Source organism: Ixodes scapularis, unplaced genomic scaffold (assembly GCF_016920785.2).
Source record: "Ixodes scapularis isolate PalLabHiFi unplaced genomic scaffold, ASM1692078v2 PGA_scaffold0__279_contigs__length_252992795, whole genome shotgun sequence".
In the NCBI taxonomy this organism is placed as follows: Eukaryota; Metazoa; Arthropoda; class Arachnida; order Ixodida; family Ixodidae; genus Ixodes; species Ixodes scapularis.
Window position 1 is genome coordinate 135,816,650 of NW_024609835.1, and position 21,691 is coordinate 135,838,340.

The 21,691-nt window shown below is 42.3% G+C and overlaps 1 protein-coding gene across 1 annotated transcript; it reads right to left on the reverse strand.

The window, feature by feature from the left end:
• Positions 1 to 110: 110 nt before the first annotated feature.
• Positions 111 to 16,617, reverse strand: LOC8053473 (alanine aminotransferase 2-like). The gene is made up of 12 exons (XM_029995585.2): positions 16,573 to 16,617; positions 16,076 to 16,184; positions 10,668 to 10,795; positions 6,658 to 6,771; positions 5,119 to 5,248; positions 4,676 to 4,755; positions 3,853 to 3,986; positions 3,261 to 3,366; positions 2,194 to 2,259; positions 1,912 to 2,067; positions 720 to 832; positions 111 to 294 (listed from the first exon to the last, which is right to left on the reverse strand). The coding sequence occupies exons 2-12, from the start codon at positions 16,152 to 16,154 to the stop codon at positions 204 to 206; spliced, it is 1,197 nt and encodes a 398-aa protein (XP_029851445.2). The 5' UTR covers positions 16,155 to 16,184; positions 16,573 to 16,617; the 3' UTR covers positions 111 to 203.
• Between the last annotated feature and the right edge of the window lie 5,074 nt (positions 16,618 to 21,691).

Genomic DNA, 21,691 nt, shown 5'->3' on the forward strand with positions numbered 1-21,691 from the left:
TGTATGTTGAGACATCATGTTGGAATATGTTATACCTGGACTAAAAGCTTTATGCACAGATGAGAGTAGTGGAAGTGAAGTCCAAATAGAAAAAAACACTATTGTGTCAGTTTCTGGATACACTATTGCTTTATTTTACTTCTTAGCTCTCATTCAAGAACTTCCTTACATTGAGCAACCCGCTTCAGCGACCGTAGCTCCATTTATTTGTACTGATTCGTGAATTCTTCATGGAAGTTCTTGATTCGGTCAAGCATGTCCAGGAGCTTTTCCATTGATGGAAGTATGGTAACCCTGAAACAGATTTGCCAGTTAGCAGATTGTGCAAAGTGCAGGTTTTAGATAAAAGCTTTTTCTTTGCTGCTGACCTGTCTCACTGTATTATGGTGATTTTGTTATGATTGATACGCGCAATTTCAGTAACAGTGCATATCATTACCAAGGAGTGCTATGAGTTGACCCTAGAGGCACAGACCTACTGAAGGTTGCCGTGCAAATTCCTGGGTGGTAATGTTCAAAATTCGGAATGCAACGTTTTATTACCTTGCGCCAGTACAAAAGTTCAGGCACAGTCATTTGTTGGGTATTAAATGTTTGGGCATGGTGTTACTCACGGAAGCAGAATTATGAAGCTCTCATTACTCTGGCATGACCGCAATATAACTTATATATGACATAGCCACAGAGGATTCCTGACGAGGGCCATAGATCGCTCTTACCGAAAATGGCAGGTTCCCGGGAGTTGGCCAAACGCGCTGCCTGGTGTTACACAAACACCTTTTTTCTCAAGCAATTGACTCACATAGAAATAGCTGGGCTCCTGACCAAGACTCTGCGCAACGAGAAAAGAAAACATGAGAACCCGAAGTTGTGTGCACTGATTATCTAGCTTGAAATTCTCAGGTTTCTGCGAAGACTTTCATGATATCCCAGAACTAGGCTGGTTGAGAAAATAAGGAACTCTCTTCGGAAACAAACTACCTGCCACGTCACACGTGAGGTATGGCGAAAAGCATGCCAATTAATAAGAAAAACAGTGAACTAAAATTTAATCATCAAGTTTTTAAGTAGTGAAATGAAATATATGGTTTCACTTATAAATTGTAGAACGACTCGAAGCGTGTGGGAAGCATGGTGGTGCGCTGAAATTACCACTCGTGCAGCAGGCGCAATGTCAGCGTTTTTGCATGGCAGATTTTGGTTGTAGCCCATATATTCCCAGTTGGTCCAAACTATCGTCCTTTACTAAAGTGTACCAATGTCCAAACATCAACTATCAGGTTTCTGGGTTTTCTGCTTCTGCATTTCTGCACACTGGTGAACAATGTTTTATTAACTTGATTTATTTCTTTATTTATTTGTGCACACTTCGATGTCAATTGAGGCCATTTCAGGAGTAAGAAACAGTGCTTAAAGTAAATTAATATTGACCAATAAAAAAAACAAAACACAAGAAATAACGATTTAACAATCACACATCAAGGCAAGGTAAGTTTTGCTATTTCTAAAATAAAGTCAAAGTAGTGAAGCAATCGAGTAGATCCATCAACATTCTTCCTTAAAATCAAAAGTGCGAAGGAAGTACTTTCTTTCAAACAATCGATATGAGATTGCAGTTGTATTAGGTTAAAAGGATGTCATTGTCTGGTGCGAGTGACAACTCTGAAATTAATGTAGTTCATGTGCCGGATGCCACCAGCTCCCAAAACAATTTTATAAAACATTTTCTCGACAGTCCGCCTGAAAGGCAAAGATTCAATTCCCTACACTGTCATAGCAGACGATGGTGAGAAATGTCGGTGGAAATCTTTATTTTAATGGCTGAATTAACAAACTAGCTCATTAATATGTAGATTAAGCAAAATGTTGCGCGCTGCAAAACGCTTGGAGATAAATCAAAGAAGAAAATACCTTTGCTTTGTCGATAGCTCTTTGTGGCAGTAACACCCGAGGGTAGGCACACATGGCCCCCTGAACTTGGCTGCAGTAGAACCCTTCAATATTGTTTAATGCTTTCTGTACCAGCTCCGCTCGGTTCTTGAGAGACTCTAGGATTGTATTCTTTTCCTTGAACAGTCGGAGTAAAAAGAAGTAACGGAAAAAGAGCAAGAAATGAATTTCACTGTCAAGGATCGCTATATCAATGCAAATTACTGCTAACTCTGCTCAAAAAGAGTGGGATCCTGCAGTTACCTTTTGGTATAAATCGTAGGATGGGTCACCAGACTGGGGAGGTTTGACGAGACAATCCAAAGCCACCTAGTGAGTAGTAGCAGAAAACTTTTATTGGGACGGGGCTATCTGTAGTTCGACTATAATTGAGGGTCCTTAATTTCTGCTCTGAAATAAGCCAGAGATACAAGAATACTGCATTGTCAAATCATGGTTCTGTGATCTTCTCTTCCTCAATTATAAGCCTATATGTGTGGCAGCATTTACCACTGGCGAGTGTAGCGGCGAGTCTGGGAATCTGTCCTGCGCCGTGGTTCACGGGATTTATTTTAATATTTAATTTAATATTTTTGAAAAATACTATTGTACATCATATTCTTGTATTCTTGTGTGAGGCCTAACATGTCCAATAAACTTAGCTGTGCAGAAAAGAAAAGATGGGCAGAGTTGTGTATTAAAAATCTTAATAAACTCAATCACATATACTACATATTTCTGGAAATTGTGGGGCTAGCATTCGGGAGACAAAAGTAAATCAGGTGAAAGGTATGCCTTTATGTTCAAAGAAAATGTCGTTCACGGCCTGTCTAGAGATCATTGACTCGACTGCTATCCCTTTTAGACGGTGAACTTCATGACCAGAATTTCCAACCCACCCCCCTCCCCAGCGAAAAGAATCTCTGGTCAAGTTAAATTCTATACGCACATCAATTTTCGGCTTTTTTTCACAGCTGCTTTTCTACTGTGGAATTATTTTTATCAAATGTAAAACGTGGAGTTTTAACGTGAAGGAGAGAAATCATTTTCCGAACCTGTGAGTATACAAGACTTGCAATCATACATTTTAATTTTACAACCGAAAGCTTTGTAAAAAGAAAAAAAGAAGAGAATGCTCTCAGGCTTTAAAGCCAGATTAAACCTTTAAATGTGTTTCCATTCATTAAAGAACGCGAGATTTCTCTCTATCATATCCCTGGCGATTATTACCAAAATTTTAGTTTTCACTGTGTATATTCGTGACCAGTCGCATGCAATTGCTGGCTAATTCAGTCTAGCATACTTCACTGTTGTAGGAAATTTCTCCTCACCTGCGAGAGAGTTGAGGGCAGCAGCTCAACCACAGCTTTAAGAAGTCTCTTTTTGTCGTCTCCATTCAGGTTGACGACCTCAAAATAGCCACACTGTAGTCCGTCTCTGTGATCACATGACGTTTGGAATTAGACAAGTGAAGTTTCTAAATACTCGTATAGTTTCTTTGAACCACGTTTATTGCACTTATTCAGTACAAGTTCCTCCTATTTTATTTTCTATCTACAGTATGTGCGAATTAATCTCGACAAGTATGTGGCTGGGAAAAAGCAGAGGTGCGCGCACCGTATGTCCAGAATTTCGTAGCGCATACGTAACGCAGTCTACCAAAGGACTGTCATATTGGCATAGTACTAGTAGTAATTGTTGAAAGTACACTGACTCAAAGAGGTTCAAACGTTTCCAACAGGACACTATCTTCATAGAAGGCTTCATAGCTGTACACACCTGTCCATATTAATATTATGGCCACTATATGTCGCAGGTATATAGGAAGTAATAAAAAATATCACTCGGAGCTACAGAATATGAATTTGTGTGGCAGTATACAATGTGGCCACCATACTATCGATGCAGGGCCGGCTTACTCACTCTGCCATGATACCCTTTGATAAAGAATTGAAGGTGATGAGTTGTGTTTTGCACCAGGGGTGTGCCATCTTGTTCATAACCTTACGAAAACTGTGAAATGGGGCATGCTCTGTGTAGATGTTGTGCTCAAACACCTAGAAAACAAATGTATTCAGATATTAGGGTTGGTCTCATATCACAGAATATGTAGTTGGTTGTGCAAATGATATGGGCTTAATTTGGAGCTTGTTGGTTCATACTTGTTAAAGCTAGCAGCGTTGTTGTAGCTTACTTATTACCTTTGTGTTTTGTCTAAATTCAGTTGTCCACATTAACGAGCATTAACGATGCTTTATTTATTTATTTATCTCAGTCTACCCCGCAGCGCCAGAGGCATTAGAGCAGGGGGGTATAGTACATTTGAGTATAACATGACTCGGTACTTGTGTACACAATGTACAAATAAGCAGAAACAGAAGCTCACAGGTGAATATACACTTGCACAAAATCAGCCGAACACGAGAAAAAAAATGTGTGAGTGTCGCAAAAAGAGGCACGCGCCCCTCCACTGCTAATTTTAAATTGACCATTTTTTGTAAGTTTTTTTGTGGATAGTTAATATTCCAAACTAGGCGCACAATATTTGAAACATTTTGAAGTCTGCGATTTTAAAATACCTTGAGTGAGGTTTAGCAGAGCATGTAACGATGAATTAGCGTCAAAAATCACAAATTGATCGGTAAAATTGAGAGAACCGATCTCTGACGTGACTTAGCTATAGCATACCCGTTGCAAGGACATTTGTGAAGTGAAAAGAGTCAAGTTATAAAGTAAACAGACTTGCCTCATCAGCTAGAATGATCAGGTTGTTCTGGTAAGAAAACCGGATGATGTCCATGATGCTCTCGGCGGAGAGGACCGTAGCTAAAATAGCCAAAACAATTGCCATTTAAGCAATAAACCCTCTTTCCCATGGAAGCGATAGAATATACTTTAATTGGGGTTATGCTTCCTAATCGGTGCTTTAGCGAGACTTTTTAGACACATATAACATCACAGGTCGCGCAATAGAAGCACCCTTGAAGCCACTTTGCGACCTTGCTCGTGTTGGTTTCTCGTTAAAAAGAGAATCCTTATCTTTCGGGCATGCGACTTAGTTTGGTTTACCTTTCTAGGTGAACCATGCATATTCTCTTTCTTTTGTGAAATTGTTGGGGATTATTCGAGTAATCTTTTGAATTAGTGTCTCTCCTAGCGGACATGAATTATATAGGTACCCTGTATTACCTGTTGGGTTGGCAGGATTGACAACGAACAGGAAACGCGGCTCGCAGAACTTCCGGGAGGCGTCAAGCGATCTCTGCATTCTGGGGATACTGTGAGCCCAGCCATTGTTTTCGTCAAGGTAATAAAGAATCTGCGGGGGAGAAAAAGAGAGAAAATTGGGCACAGTAGTTCATTGCGACCGCAGTGACTGCAGCACATATGCGCCTTCACATCTCGAAGGCCGGGCGGATGTTGGGGTTTCCTCACGGAGGGAAAACCTCGGGGCCTTTTTTCAAGCACGTTACTAGTGGCCGCTGGGTGGCGCGAGCTACCGCCCGTTACGAAGTGTACAGCCATTAACATCCATCTTAACATCCATCCGGCTTCTTTTCTGACTTCACACGTTCCCCTGTTTTACGCGGTAGAGAGAAAAGAAGAGAAAAGGGAGGGGGGGGGGTAACCAAAACAACAAGAAATGTGTTTTGGCTGCAATTAAAGTTACATACGAAAGAATAAACGAAGAGGACGGAGCACCAGATAATGTCAACTTTTAACTAAAAACGGACAATAATTAAATGTGAAGCAGCCTAAAGGCTGGCTCTCACAGCTGTTTTATTGCGTTTTCATGCGTTACGCCTAAGTCAGCGAAATGTTCGTGTCTTGGATGTCGCGTGTCAGACTACCTTTTTGAACTGGTAGCCATGCTTAATAGGAAGCACAGATGTCCCAGTTAATTAAACGTAAGCTTTTGTGACGTAACGTAACGTCAGAAATAAGGGCTGCGTGAACCAGCAAGTGCAGCACTTTGTGCGAATTTGTTGTTCTCTATCGAAAATTCGCCTGGTTCTTGTTTGTTAATTAGACTTAATGCAACAATCCCAAAAGGCTTAGCGCGAAGTCCCGAGAGCATTCTCCTTGCCCCCACGTGACAATGAAGAAAGCGAGAGGGCAACGCGTTTGCTTGCTTACCTTCGCATTCTCGCTGTCGCCTCAAGTAAAGTCGCTTTTCTTACCTGTTACAGCCGGTTGTACCTTGAGTTCCAGGCATTTCACTCGGCGCCGAGAACGGCGTTGCGCGCTTTTGCAAAACGACGAATCAAGCGCCTTTTTTTTTCGTTTGCAATATGGGCGTTTTCGTTTATAGGAGTAAAATGTCTAAATCAGCACTTATTGTATCGCGCCTAAAACAACTGTAACCGTATTCTTTTCGCGGGAGGAGACAGACAGACAAAAGCCCATTGGTGTGTTTCTGTGAATTTTATGAAGGGGCTTTAATACCAATCACACTGCTTACACAGTTTTCTTAACTTTATGTTTTGTTTTTTGTTTTTTTTTATTTAAAAGGCAGGTGACAACTCTCTTGTGTCCGGTTAGTCTCGTTATCGCTGGCATTTCGTACCATATCACACTTACTAGCATTTCGTATCGTACTATGAGATTCGCTAAAAAATAAAAATAAAATTGTACCATATAGGTTGGTCAAAACGCCCGGTAAAAAAAGAACGCTAAATAATTTGCGTGGATATTGTGGTGAGCATAAAAACTGAGTAGTATGCGTACCTTGTGAAACCCGAACTCGTCGAAAAAATGGTGGAACGCCACGTACTGGGGCATGCAGGTCATGGCGCCGGGTGGCTTTCCGTTTATGCACTCCTTCAGGACGTTCATCACCAACTATAAGAACGACCAGAATTAATGGACGAAGCTCAACATGATGCGGCGGAAAGGGGAAATAGGTTTGTGGAGGCGCCCGTATATCTTGTATTGTCAGCGTAGGGCGACGTCGTCGTCCCTAGGTAACGTGCATGTGTTCGATAACGCCACAACGAATTCGATTCCCGTATGTTTTTTACCCCTTTTGGATAGATGGTATTTAGAAAAAATAGGTTTCTGCAAGGCAGCTTAATCGACCATCAGCGACCTCTACAACGGCATAAATCAGCACGGGGAAATATGTACCATTCCTAATGAGATTATCATGTCATTCGTAATGGGATAACCGATCACATATTTCGCACTGATCGATGGAAAGATTTAAGAAAGGATAAGCATGGAATACATTTATTCTTCCTTTAATTTTGACCCGCACCGGTATACGCTCTTCGTCCATTAACGATAGAAAAATGCACAAATTGTGGAAGGGGGTGAGAGGGGGGAGGACGTCTTGTTATTCAGGGAAACGGGAAACTCGCTTCGTTCAAATGTGAACTTAAAAATTGAAAAGGACGTGGTGAATGTTCGGAGGTATCAAGCAAGACAAGTTTGACAGTTTCTTTTTTATATGCTTTACAAATTTGCTTAGTCAAAAAAGCCGTGAGAGTTACACTAACGCGGTGTGTGCAAGTGAGTTATGCGGCAAGGGAGAGAGTATAGGAGGCTAATCATCACGATAAGTCGGCTAATTACCTAAATTAGTTTATTGGCTTTTGAATTAATGGGAATAAACATATGGTTCCAATAAAAAACTGGTTGAACGTCATCAACAACCTCACAATCAGCCAATTTTAGAAAGAGTTTCAGAATTCGGGAAGCACGCTTTGGCGCTGAAGTCTCCACTCGTGCAGCAGAATCAGGGCTACCGGTGCGTTAACGCGCCCACCCGCTTTTTCCGTCTTTGCTATCCGCATTTTCTCATCGCCAGACTTGTTCCTGTTGCACGAGTGGTATGTTTAGTGCACTACTGCGCACCCACGCGCTCAAAGTCTTTCGCGAAATGACTGATTTTAGTGGGTTTCGATGACGCTGAGCAGGTTTCTAATTGGGGCCACATGTTCATTTTCACTAATCAGAGAAGATAATTAAAAATATTACCTAACTATTCTGCTTATCGGGACGAGTAGCCCCTATATTATGTCGCCCTGGCCGTGTAGTTCACCTGAACAAACCAAATTAACGACTTTTTAAAATAAAACGGTAAACCCTTCAAAGAAAAAAACACCTCACACTAAAAGAAAAACCAAAAAAAAATTACTACTTTGGGTAGTCAAAATGGCATTTAGAGGTTTTGATTACCCCAAGGGGCGAATGAATGGCTTTGAGCAAAGTGACGGCCCCAAACCGTAGTAGAATGACAACTTTTCTGCAGGTGACGACGGAGGGTGGCCACTTTTGAATCCGATATTCACGTGTGACAGTCGTAAATGATATATGGAACCTAGACATGTGACGGCTTGAACTTAGACAACTACAAGAAGACTACAAGTTATGTTCTTTCTTAGCTTTCATTATCCTTTAAAATCCGCCAACCTTCCTTCTATCTGTTGTGGGATTCGCGTAAATTGGTGGAAAAAAAATGTCCGCACGAGCAGCAACACTGGTCCTCCACAGCTGGGCATCATAACAACAACGAACGATCGCGTGTTTGGTTTGACGTTAGTGTTTGCCCAAATGAGGTAAGGATATTCCTTTTGCCGTAGTTTATTGTAAATATTATTTTGACAAAACAAAGACTAGTTGTATATCTCATCGCATTGAACCATTTAACACTGAGACCGAGGATTTACAGGGTAAACATGCTCAGAGGTATGTGACTGTGTCGCCCGGACTGTTTTCCTAAAATCTGAGACTGGTTGAATTTCTGAGCCGCACCAGTCGTGGTTGTTATCTCCCGGCTGTACGCACGTGGCCCGTGAACTTTTACTAGATTGTTGCGTCGTCGCAGGCGCTAAGCCGCCACTACATTTTGGTGCTTCGTCCGCTTCTACGTTTTGGTGCGTCGGCCGAGCTTGTCGGCCCATCGCGGTCTTTCGGCTGTTTAACTCGTTCCTGAGCAAAACGGAACCCCTGTGGTTTTCTACGACGTCTTTGCGCTCGTGCTGGTTCAGTTTTTTTTTTTTTTAGGCCAGTACATAAGCTTCTGAGGTTTTTTGAAGTGTTCCAACACTTGTGTTATTTTTTTCGTTCTTTCAGGGCAGTAAAGAAGCCCGCGAGGCTCTTCACGGTGTTCGAAAGCTCATGATCGTTAAGTTTACCCGTGCGCCCTGCAAGACGGGGCCTTTAAAGCAGTCTGATGTTTTCCCTTTGGCCAGTCGCTCTGCTGTACCCGTTTTTGGCCTTTGCGAAATTTCATTGCATTCAGACATGCTGCCCTATACTCCGTGCACCCTTAAGCTGAGACTGCAACAAAACGGACGTTTCTTTTCAACCTAAAAAAAAAAAAAAAAGCTTTTTTGCAATGCTTGACTGATGAGGCAGGAGTTTGCGAACCCGTAGAATGCCTTCGCGGACCCTAAAGAGTATGCGGACCCCCATTTGAGAAACACTGTTTCAGCCGATTACTTTTGCATCGTGTTGCCCTTTCACGCGCTAGATTAAGAAAGGTGTCTAGCCTGCCAATTTAAATACAGAGAGCACTTGTATAGCAATACTCCTTGGAAATACTCTTTGTATTCATCTAGTAATGTCTAATACTTGTCAGAATATTAATCGGGTCGGTAGGATGGTTGCAGTAGAGAGTCTTAAAGGTGTTTTGTTGGAGTTGTTTGTGCCTTGTTGTACTGCTGACATCTATGTGCCTGTAACAATGTTCGGTATCTTGGTTGGTGTTTGTGCTCTCTGTGTGTGGTGGGGTATGAGTAGTCGTCCCGTGAAATATAAAATAAAAAGGCATTTCAGTGTTTTTTTAACGCCATCCAGCGGTTAGTACTACAGTACCTAGGTGGCGTTAGCTGCCGCTTGATTCAACAAACTAAGTGTTGAGCAGTCCTGAAGCTATTGATATACAAACAGTTGGACTGCGATATACTGGCCTTCCTATGTCCCTGCCTTTTTGTTCGATAACAATCGTAATAATTGCCACTCAGCCACCCAAAATGCTCGTTGCTTGTCGAAGAGCTGCGAAGTGCAGGCACACACGTGCATGAATGGATAACCGCGTCGCTAGAGGTAGGAACAAACAGGAAGAAATAGAAAAAAAAATAGCGGTAGCTTTGGTGCGAGTTGAACGCCTCTCGTCGGTGTCGGCGAAGGTGCCCAGCGATCCATCGCCGCATACGGCAAGCATACGCTGTGTTCAATGAGGTCAGCACGCCCATTCCTCGCGTAACGATTTCTTTCTTGAGTGTTCTCCACCGGCGGTAAAAATACAGTTAGTCTATCGAGATGCCGTCGGGGGCAATCGTGGCGATTCCGGCAAACAGACTGCCGTCCTTACACAATATAGGTACGGTACCGGTGTCTGGGGACGGATGTTTAGAGTGTCCCATGGCACTTGGAAGACGTCGAACAGGCGTAGCCGATTCTCACTCGACTAAAAATAGTGCTCTTCGCTAGGCCTCACCGGGGAATTCGGGCGTCGCTAACCGGCCGCTATGTTACTTTAGGGGGTAGTCAAATTTGACTACCTGCTTTTTGATTACATATGGCGTCTTCACTTTTACCCTAGGAGTCGTTGTATTTAGAAAATCATTTTACCACCCCAAATGTAGTCCCATATGGGTACCTTTTTGTCTTAGAGTGTATACACTGAAGAATGAAACTGCACGCCTTCAACCAATGTATCCTATACAAAAGGTGAAGTGTCGCTTTCAAGTGTCCTTATAAAAGTCAAGTGTCTTATTAAATGTCCTCACCGTTGCGCCATGGAACACTCCAGAACAAATGAAGATATCATTTATATTAGCCTGAACGCCGTCCCGTTCACTGATGTAATCGGCCACATGTTGACGAATAATGCTGATGCCCTTGAACATTATGGATCCTGCAAAATACGAATGGCGCATTATCGCGGGAACTTGTAACACAATCGACAAACATCCCAACGGACATTTCACAGAATGTCAGCTAGCCGCCTCATGAACCCGCAATACTAGTAACTGCATATAGCGCAGTACTGGACAAGAGAACTATCGTCCACGACGGAAAGGCACTAAAGGTGTGATATCCGGAGCAAAGTTGGAAAATAAACACGAACTATTAGTTTTTGTTTACTTTATTTTATTTGCAAGGTCCGAATGGTTTTGGTCGTGTCACGACCTAATGTGAATTACGAATTGGACACGAACAATGCATCACTGGCAGGGTGGATAATAAAGTCAAGATGATTATATCTTGATTTAAATCCATCTGGTTTTATTATGATGATTTATATAACATCTCTCCCTAAACAAATATCCCAAAAGCTGTTTTTATTTAACGTCTCTCCATTATTAGATGTTTTCCATGTTTTTTTGTACTTATATCAAATAATCATCATGCAAGCAAGATCTATACATAGTAGGCTGAACACGAACAGAGAGGGATGCTAGCAAGTCAGAGCGCCGAGATTCCTTTCTACTTCGTTCTTCAGTTACATAACGACCACTGCAAGAAAATCAGAATGTGGAAGAAACGACAAAAAAAAAAAATAGATGACCTATTTTAGGCAAATCAAAACAAGAAAAAAAATATTTTTTTTTATTACCTAAAAAGCTTAGCTGTCTTTGTTCTAGTATGCTTGAATTTACTTGAATAATGATTGTTAAATATATTGTACTTTAGAAGCTTAAGCTTTTAGAGTGGTTATTTATTTTACACTCTTTTCAGAAATCGGACAGATACATCTAGCGCTGAAATTCGTATCTAGTGATAAAGAACTGATCTTCTCAGGCCATGGTGATTTAAATATTGTTAATATGAGTTAAATCAAATAAATATGATATAAATGAAATAAAACTGATTTAAGTGTATAAATCTTATTTATTAAAATATATATGATTTATATGACATTTTTTTAATCATGATTTTTTTTTTCACACTGAACACTGGCACTCGCTAACAATCACTCCTTCGGTAAGTCGCCGAACTCCAAAGGCCTTCTCACATGTTTGTGTCTGACTGTGACGACCACTTGTGGCTGCTTACGACGAGCTTATAGTTACTGTATATGCTCCGCTTGCGGAACAGAGCACACCCCGCTTGTAGCCCTCAAAGTAGTGCGGGAAGCGACCCTTGCTCTTGAAGGAGTAGCGACGGGCGTTTCATGCACCGCGCATGTGCCGTCCTGCGCTCCGGGCTCGTCTGCGGACTTAGCCTCGGCAGTTCCGACGGTGTCGTCTGCTCCTGTCGTCTGTTGCGTCGGTGTTACAAACTTTTACCGTATCTTTAACGTTATATATATATAAAAGAAAAAACAAATAGTTACACAGTAGTTTGTTAGTACACGCAATGTTAAAAGGCCCAAGATAATTTCGCGGGTCGGACTTTAGTGTAACATCAAGTTTTTGCGAACGCACAGCAAATGCTATGTTCCGCCCAATGTAATCTTTGGTACTGTACGTGCGCCGGCAGTGACCTTTTCTCCCGGAAGAGCGCGCACGTGCGCCGTCGTTGTCCTTGTCGTTGCGGTCTGCTTGTTCGCGGCAGCTTCGAAACTGCGCTCGCGTACGTATTTAAGTGCACACACAACTTCCACAGTATCAAGAAGCTTTCTGCGTTTTATCGTTCAATGTGAGAATAATATTCCTCAGACGTCGCCCGAGAAATACCTCCCAACCCAAACTCGGCACTCCGCAATGCTGCTTCCCCGTAAGTGTTTGGGTTCGTTTGGCGCATGCAGTGTTGCCGGCAACAAATCACAAGTAACGGCGTTACCGCTAATGCGTTACTTCTTTTTGCAACTTGCAACGTACTAGTTACTGTCAATAATGTGTAGGGCAACGTACTTATGCTACATATTTTGAGTAACGTGTAAGACACTTACGTTACTCGTTACCTCTTCTTCGCAAGACTTAAACATAAAGTACACATCAATTTTTTTCGTATTTGTAGGAGTAAATCTTATTAATTCTTCCATTTTTTTTACATTTTTACGTTTTTTTATAGCATTCAGGAGGAACTGTAAAAAAATTAAGATGTTTACAAATCTCTGTAACGCGAAATTAGAGCGCAGCTTTTGAGGAGGAGGAGGGGAGAGTGCGGAGAAGAAAGTATGCTCCTCCTCCTCCTCCCCAACTCCATCTCCATCCTCCTCCACTCCCATCCTCCCCTCCCCTGCCCCTTTTCCTTTCCCTACCCTTCCACCTCATTTTTTCCTCCTCCTCCTCTTCCCTCCTCCTCCTCCTCCTCCCATCCTCCTCCTCCGCACGTGACGTCAATTTTCTTGCTAAATCCAGCGGAGAAACTAAATTTGTTCAAAGGTGACGCGACATTATGTCATACGGCGTCAATTGTCCCCTCTAAATTTTTCAGGGAAACTGAATCTGTGTTGAGGTCACGCGACGTCAATTTTTCCGCTCAATCTTGCGGACAAGCTGAATTTGTTCATAGGTGATGGGACACCAAGCCATGTGACTTCGATTTCCCAGCTTAATTTAGAGAGAAAACTGAATTGGCGTTGAGGACACGTGACGTGCATTTTCCCGGCAAATTTAGCAATTTCCCCGCTGCTTTCACGCCGCTTCTCGGCAGCAGTCTGTGGCGTCTCATTACAAAAATGTTAACTCAGTTGGCCCACCCATAAACGCCGCTTTGCAGCGGCCGTGCCTACCCGCTCACAGAGCGATCAGCTTGACGTTCGACGAACCCAAATAACGCCAACCGGCCAAACTCGAAGAAAGGGAAAATAGCGCAGCTTTCACCGGCAGAGATGCGCGACATAGAGACGTGGCGTCACTGAAATGTCACGTGACCCCTTGTTTGAGGCTGTACAAATAGAAAATTCCCAATCAGGTGAGGTTGTACTATCCAAAATGAGGGCGCCACAGTTTGTTCAAAGCTTCGTCTGAAGAAGCTTATGTGGTTGGCATTCCACGGTCTGCTACACGCGCACTACAAAGTTTTTAGTTGAATTAATTTTGCTTTCATGGACGGAGGTAAGAGTAATGTCAGATTGTCAAACTTGACGGTGTTGGTTTAAGGATGCTATGACCCAAACCTTTTATCGCGCTTTTTACATACATCGAATTTGTTGTCCGAGTGACGCAGTGCCCGTATGCAAAAAGTGAGCAGGATTCGGCTGACGTGCTTGAAAACCGCGGACGCATCTGAGCGAAAAGGCGGAGAACGTTTAGAAGGATAGAAGGTAAGGAATATTTCACTTTATTTTCCAAGATTTCATAACGAAACAAGGCTTTTGGCTCCCTATTCTTGCGCGTTATATTTTTCTTTTGACCCACGAAAAATGATTCGCAGTTAGTAAAACTCGATTCCAGACATTTCGTGCTACCTTTAACAATGCGCGCCGCACAGCGTTTGCTCCGAGCATTGAAAGGCCGGGCATGTGGCCACTGTGGCGGCACGTGCCAGCAGAAACACCTGGTTCAGTAGAAAGGATTTCCTGTGTTGCACATGTTTGCACGGGCAGTTTGCTATTACCGAATAACGCGGTCACGCACTAAATAAAAACAAAAGCGCTGGATCACGGCGCATGTACTCTGCGTCTGTGATAAACACAAAAGGGCAATGAGACCGTCACCTGCACTTTTGACACTGTTTGGTTGGCTGCATTAAATCGTTGGCTGCGGCTGGGGTTAAAGCTGCACATCAGTCGACCTTTGCTGCGGGTGATATACAGGGTGTTTATTGTTTTTTTATTTTTAGCTTAACAGATTTGTTTAAAAAAAGCCGCGAAAGTTACACTAATACGTTTCGTGCAGGTGAGTTATTTCAGTCAGGGGGACATAGTATAGGGGACTAATCGTGACGATCAGTCGGCTAATAATTAAAACTTTTTAATTAGCCTCTTTAGATACTGGAAATTGACATATAGTTCCAATTAAAAAACTTGCTCAGTGTCATCAAAAACCACTAAATGAACTCTTTGTAGAAGGGTATAACGCAGTCAGTATATTACGGCGTTCCGTAAAACCGCTCAATTTGGACACGTTTCTACGTTTGGATTTCTGTATCGGAGCGCATCTCTGCACCCGTGGTCCTGCTCCCCAGTGGCCGAGACGCGCAACACACGTGCGCCCTACTAACCCCCATGCTACGAGGGAGGCGAGAAGGTAGCTTCGCGCCGCGACCACCGGGGGGCAGGACCGTGGGCGCAAATACGCGCTCTGATAAAAAAGTGATACCTAGAAACGCGTCCAAATTGAGCGTTTTTACGGAACGCGGTAATATACTGCCTTTGCGTTATCTTCTTGTAAAAAGAGTTGAGTTAGTTGTTTTCGATGACGGTGAACAAATTTCTAATTGGAACCATATGTCTATTTTCATTAATAAGAAAGTTCATTAACAAATCCTAATTAATTAGCCGACTGATCGTTACAATTAGCCCCCTATACCCTGTCCGCCTGGCCGAATAACTCATCGGTACAAATCGCATGAGTGTAAATTTTATGGCTCTTTTTTAACAAGTCTGTTAAGTTAAAAAAGAAACACCCTGTATGTGCACTAGCGGTTCACACCAGATGGTGTTACCTTAAAGGGATCGTGAACCGAAATTCGAATTTCCCAAAATAAGTTTGCAGAAGTGCTCAACAGAGCGCCATAAACCACGAAACATCATCATCTCGAGCGGATGGCCGTTTTTCTGGAAAATAAAGGAGCGAATGACTATGAGGGGTATTGTTGACGTCATTTTATTGCAGAATAGTTGAGGAGGAGAAATGGCCTTGCTCCCTTTCTTTTCCGCGCCCTCGCAGGGTCAAATCGAAAAGAGGAGGAGATGAGAATCGCGAAGTCACGCGTCTTTTGGGCCTTGTGCGAGCGCGCTATTTTTTTGCAAAAATATGACGACCGGTTGGAGATACCCTTTTATGAGTGACGTTTTGGGATTTGTAGCGTCTCGTGTGTCGATTCTGCGTTGTTTTCTGAAATTCGATTTTCGGTTCAACATCCCTTTAAAGTCAAGAGGCGCCATCTTTCCAACATTCCGTTCCCGAGTCGAGTTAAATTTCTAGTTCATTCATCGGCCGATTTTCTCATGTATGAACAGACTTTTGTCGCGATGTGTGCAAGTTCAGAAAAATGTTCATCATTCGGATTCCTCTAATTATTAAGCGCAGCGTTAATTATCCCGCCTTGGTTCGCTCCCGTGCTCCAGTTAAGGCCTCACCCACGCTGCTTCCGTGACAGTGGTCGAGGATCAAGCGAGCTCTTGAGGCCACGTCACTGGGCAGCCGACCCTCTTCCATGAGCTGCGGCAGCGCGCAGGCTGCAATGAGCTGAAAGACAAAAGACAAAAGAATGGGACTTTGGACTTCGTCTTTTGGTCACTCCTAATAGGACTAGCAAGATTCTACAAGGTCAATGGATCAATTTCTCAGTGTAACCGAGTCACTGTTTTCTTTTTTTGTTTTTTTTTGTGGCTTTTTCCACTGTGCACAAGCCGTCTGTCATCTGACAACTTAAACCGGCATTTTTCTTGTCACAGGATTGTCATTCTCGATCACTGCACTATGGTGGCACTCTGATTTCGTTTCACATTTTGCTGTTGCGTGATTGTTTGCTCCTTTTTTCATAATAAGTTGCTCTAGCGTACTTGTTAAGTTTACACTTTCAAATAATTATATGTACCAGTACCTACGGTCTTTTATTCGCTGATTTGCGTACCTGGCGGGCAAAGGTGAGGGGCCGTATTCCTGATCCGTGGCCATCGCTGACGTCCACACTGATGACATCGCTGAATGTAAATTTCTTGCCCTAGTGAAAAATGTTGGTTATAGCAATTTCGCACACATCGAGCGCGCATATATGTTATTTGTTTTTGGACGAACATTTATTTAAACATATGGGGCGTTAAAGAAATGGCCCCGTAATGTCCCCGACACGGAAAGCGTTCATCAGACTTTTCGAAAGTCTGCAATATCTAGGTTGTTTTTGAACCTTTTTTCTTTTTTTTTTTTTAACAATACAACTGATTTTCTCCTTTTTCGTCACTTCTACTGTCGGGCCTTTAAACCTTGCTTTGAGAAACTTTCTCTTTTTCTCTATTTCCATGTAAAATAACAAAAAACAGCTATCGCCTCTTTTCTTCTCATGTGCTTTTCTTCCATGTGCGAATCGATAGTGACCTACTACATCACTCCGAAACTCGGAGCTAGCGAGGCCTTAATTCAGCAAGAAGCAGACATCTATCCAGTTAAGAAAATTCGAAACTAACAGTACACATAGAGCTGATTAAAGATTGAGTACGCCAAAACCAGTGGCCGAGATTGTTCAATGAAGGTCCAGTCTAATTTGTTAAAGGTACACTGACAGGGCACTTATGCTGGCCTAGCTTTTCATTTGAATATTACCTATAAGATCCTAACTACCCAGAACAGAATTTGCGGCTCAAAATTCGTTTTCTTTTCCCCCCGAGGACAGCCGGTCGAGAATTGGCGGGTTTCAGTCGGGCTTGCTCTTTTTTTTTCATGATCACGTGGCGTTCAAACTATACGTACCAAATATATTCAAAGTCGAGGATCACCTAAGACGCAGAATCAATAATAAAAATAGAAGACAATATGAAGCCTATCGTTGTGGCTTCCGAAAAAATGCAAATACGTTAATCAATTTTTTTTTTTTCACACATCGCAGGAAGTATTTGTACTACGTTATTCTCAATAAGGGGACGTTCCGCGGACTGGACGACGCGATGGCGGCGTCCGACGTACCGACCTTACTTCGGACGTGAGGCCGCTGCTTCCGAAATGTCGTTCGTGGTACCGGCCAATTCATCTTTAAGGGCGGACCATTGAGCGGAAGGGATGTAAGTGAGAGACAGTGGCACGACAAACGGTGCACGCAAATTTGTCGTCGTCGTCGTCTGCTTCACACGCCGAAGAAGCGGAGAAACAAAAGAAAACTGATGTCGGGTGTAGCCACATGACTCCCGATTATGAACTTCCGTGCTCGTGTTCGATTCGTTTTTTTTTTTTTTTTTTTGTTTTTTTTTTGCAGTTGCAGCGTTCTCAACTCAACTCAACAAGCAGTTGAGTTCTTCTTTGGGGGGGGGGGGGGGGGGGGGTGTTCTTAATATTTGTGCGACTCTGCAGTCAATTATACATGGGTTGCACGTGACGTCATTCAAAAAGCGCTACGATGATTACCAGAGAGGAGGGCAAGAAGAAGCCTCCCTCTTATCAGGACTCTCTTTTGTGCCTTCCGGATTTGCACAGTTGTCGCTATTCTCCTCCCAGAAGATTATAGAAGATTAACCCGTCACTCCAAATTCTTACAAAAGCAGCTTCCCCCTCCTCTTCTTACATGGAGGCCAAAAATATACAACGTGACGTCAGCGCAACCCATGTATTGAATGGGTAATCACCAGACTTCATATTTATTCGCCTGATCACTCCCGGCCTAATTTTCTCGCCAGCTTTGTTCCCCCCCCCCTTTTTTTTCCCCTAAACGTCAAAGCAAATTAAAAAAAAACACTTTCTTCACTTTTTGTTTACAGTATTACTGCACCTACACTTGTCAAACCTTAGCCCCCACCTCCCTTACCTTCTCAAGCATCAATCACTCTAGGCAGACTGAGCTATTCTTGCGGGATAATATAAATCGGGCGAAAAAAAAACAACAGAAAATTGATTGATTCATATCTAAAAGCACCATTACCTCTTCGCAATATTTTTCTAAAACGGGTCTGGTTCCTTATAGTGATTGTCTTCAATACTAAAATTCCAATGTGACCGCTAAAACCAATACTTAGGAAGTAAATAAACACATTTTAGCTAAGTACTCAACATATGACAATCTAGTGTCCGCCGAGTCTGATCTATGCATGGTGAAGTCGGTACGTTTACTCTCATACCCATTTTTTTTTAAGTAATCGAAATAAAATTAAACGTTCTGAATAATACTCGTTAACGCTGCAATCGACCGCCACAGTGTGATGACCACGGAACAAAGGCCCAGACTTACAGCATTAAGTTCCTCCCGAATTTGATGAAGTCTCGCTGATAGCTTACGACAGTGCGAGTATCCCGCAAATTCTCCGCCTTCAAGGTCCTGCTCTTTGCTCTCCGGTGTTCCGTTCGCCGGCATTGTGTCGAACGTTCTAGTCAACTGGCCTGTCAAACTCCGCCAGTAGGGCTTCAAATACATATGTTATTTCCGCTGATGGAGTCATCATCACAGATTGCTCCCAGCAGCTGTGTCCTAAATCATCATTGTATATCCGTTGTAAAAAACAAATTAAAATGACTGCACGAAAATTGATCCTCGGGGTGCCCTTTTTATAGCCGGCGTCTTATCAAATATCTTTTCCATGACGTCAAATCACGTGGCGTGGCCATGACACGGCCACACGGTTGCCTACGCACTTCCCACACTCGGCGTAGCAAGCTCTCGTTTCACTAGTCTCCCCTTAACACAAGCGATAGAAATTTTATTAAATATTCCCTTGTCACACTGGTAGAGCCTCGGGCTCAAAATCTTGGGGTTCTGGGTTCCAGTCTCGTTGGTGAACTTCGGGACTTTGTTACTCCTTCTGAATTTATTGCTATACCTTCTCAATTCCTTTTTTATTTTTTCGTTTCCCCTGAAATCTGATTCACTGTCGTACATTTCGTGATGTTGTTTTTGATGTTCCGTCATATTTTTTTTTTTGTTTTTTTCAAATGACTTGCTTAGAATTAATAAACATGGGATTACAGTTAAAACTCGCTAGGCGTCATCGAGAATCAGTCGATGTTTGAAAGACCTAAGCGCGTAGAAAACGGGGGTGGTGCGCAAAAGTTACCGTTTGTGCTATCAGGGGCAAGGCTTGTGGAAAGACAATTCGGATAAGAAATAGAAAACCCGTACGGGAGTGTCTAAGCAAGAGGAATATTTTTTCGGACAAAAAAAAACGAAGCGCACTCTCGGTACCTTTGTAAAATTGGCTGATTGAGTGGTTTTTAATTAAGCCAATAAAGTTTCTAATTAAAGCTATATATTTTTTTATTTTTTTATTATTTTTAAATAATTATGAAAATCTAATAAAACTAAAATATTCTCAGTGCTATATACATAAATAACTAGGCGCTTTGCCGTCGACTTATTATGTACCTCAGAAATGAGATACATAATAAGTCGACATCAAAGCGTCTAGTTATTCATGTATATAGCGCTGAGAGGCAGATTTTGCATGAAAATGTGGCCCGGTGTTCTGTGAAACGTCCGGTATAATATACTACGTTGCTACTTGTAGAAACATTGATACACGTAGACACGAATATGAATGTAAAAAATAGTTACTAATGTGTATTTTACATGTTCTTAGAGAAAATGTAAAATATATTTTGTTTGTGTAGAGAAAGGAAAATCCTAAGCGGGAGATAAACAAATGTAAAGGCAGAAGGGATCCATCTGTCATGCAGTTCCGCCGATCTGTTCCTTAAGCTTTAGGTGTTTTTAAGAAGATGTTAAATCTACAACAGATCACATGCTCCATCACTGTTTTATTGCAAAAGTATACTGTTCCTCATATCTCTTCATGGTATACACAGTGCGAAACGGCGCGAAAGAAAAACGTGGAGAACACTTATTTTTCGACTAGCGTTATCGGGTTTCATTCGCATCGCCTTCTCATTTGCTTTTCATGCTCTTCCTGCCAGTGAGCAGGAAGGGCGGCGGACATTGCCTAGTCAGTAGCTTTTTTGACTAGCAAAAAAAGGTCGTGAGTTTGAATTCCGCCTAAAATTATTCAATTTCAGACGCGTGACGTCACGTTTCACGTGAGCATTGTGGGTTGTTTGAAAAGGGGCTCCTTAGCGGTATCGCTAAGGAGCGCTGATCTGATATTGAATGTGAATTGGTAACAAATTGGACGGATCAAAACAAACACAAGACAGTGCTTTGTCGCATTTAGTGGACAATTGATTGAAAGAGTCGTATTATCCAGATTTTTGCAATAACGACCTGTTTATTAAGAAATATTCGGGGCAGAGTATTCACAAAAACAAAATTTCGCAATCCAAATTGTTTCCCTTTCTGTGCACAATTAACCACAGTCTTAGTATTAATGTCAGTGCTCCAATCGCGAGAGAAAAATTATAACCGGCGAACCCTCGTTCTCGCTGTGTGTCACGCTGTACACAAAACATTTAAAAACCATTCACGTAACCTCCAAAAGTAATTGAATAATAAGCATTAACCTCGAAACTGTCATCTTTGGTCAAAGATGACCAACGAAATGGTGACATAGAATTAAAGTAACTATTGCAACAATTATCATGCTATGATTATTATTGTTTCAAAACCACAACCGGAAAGATGGGGCAGCATATAACGCGAATATCAGTTAAAAAATTGTTTCGTGGATAATTAACCCAGTTAAGCACAAAAGATCGCAAAAACGAGGAGAAAGTAAAAGGTAACGGACAGGACACAGCGCTGTGTCCTGTCGGTTACATTTTACTTTGTCCTCGTCTTTGCTTTGTTTTATTTTTAATCATGTCTGCATTCCAACTAGAGCAAACTTCTACGTTAATCAGTTATGAACGTGATAGTCCTACGACCAAGTGAAAAGAAGAAAATAGGGGTGGAATGAATGTCAAACACTTTACTAGAAGGGAATACTGAAAACTCACCTTGTCTACTCAGGACTTCATACCCACGATTATCGGATACGGAAACGCAACAGCGATATTTAGCAGTACTGCTTCTGCGACGAAAACCTTCCAAGTATGAACTCCTTCTGTCCGGGAATTTTCCCTGGTATTCCCAACGGTCTGTTGTCGTGTTTCGAGTGAGATGACAG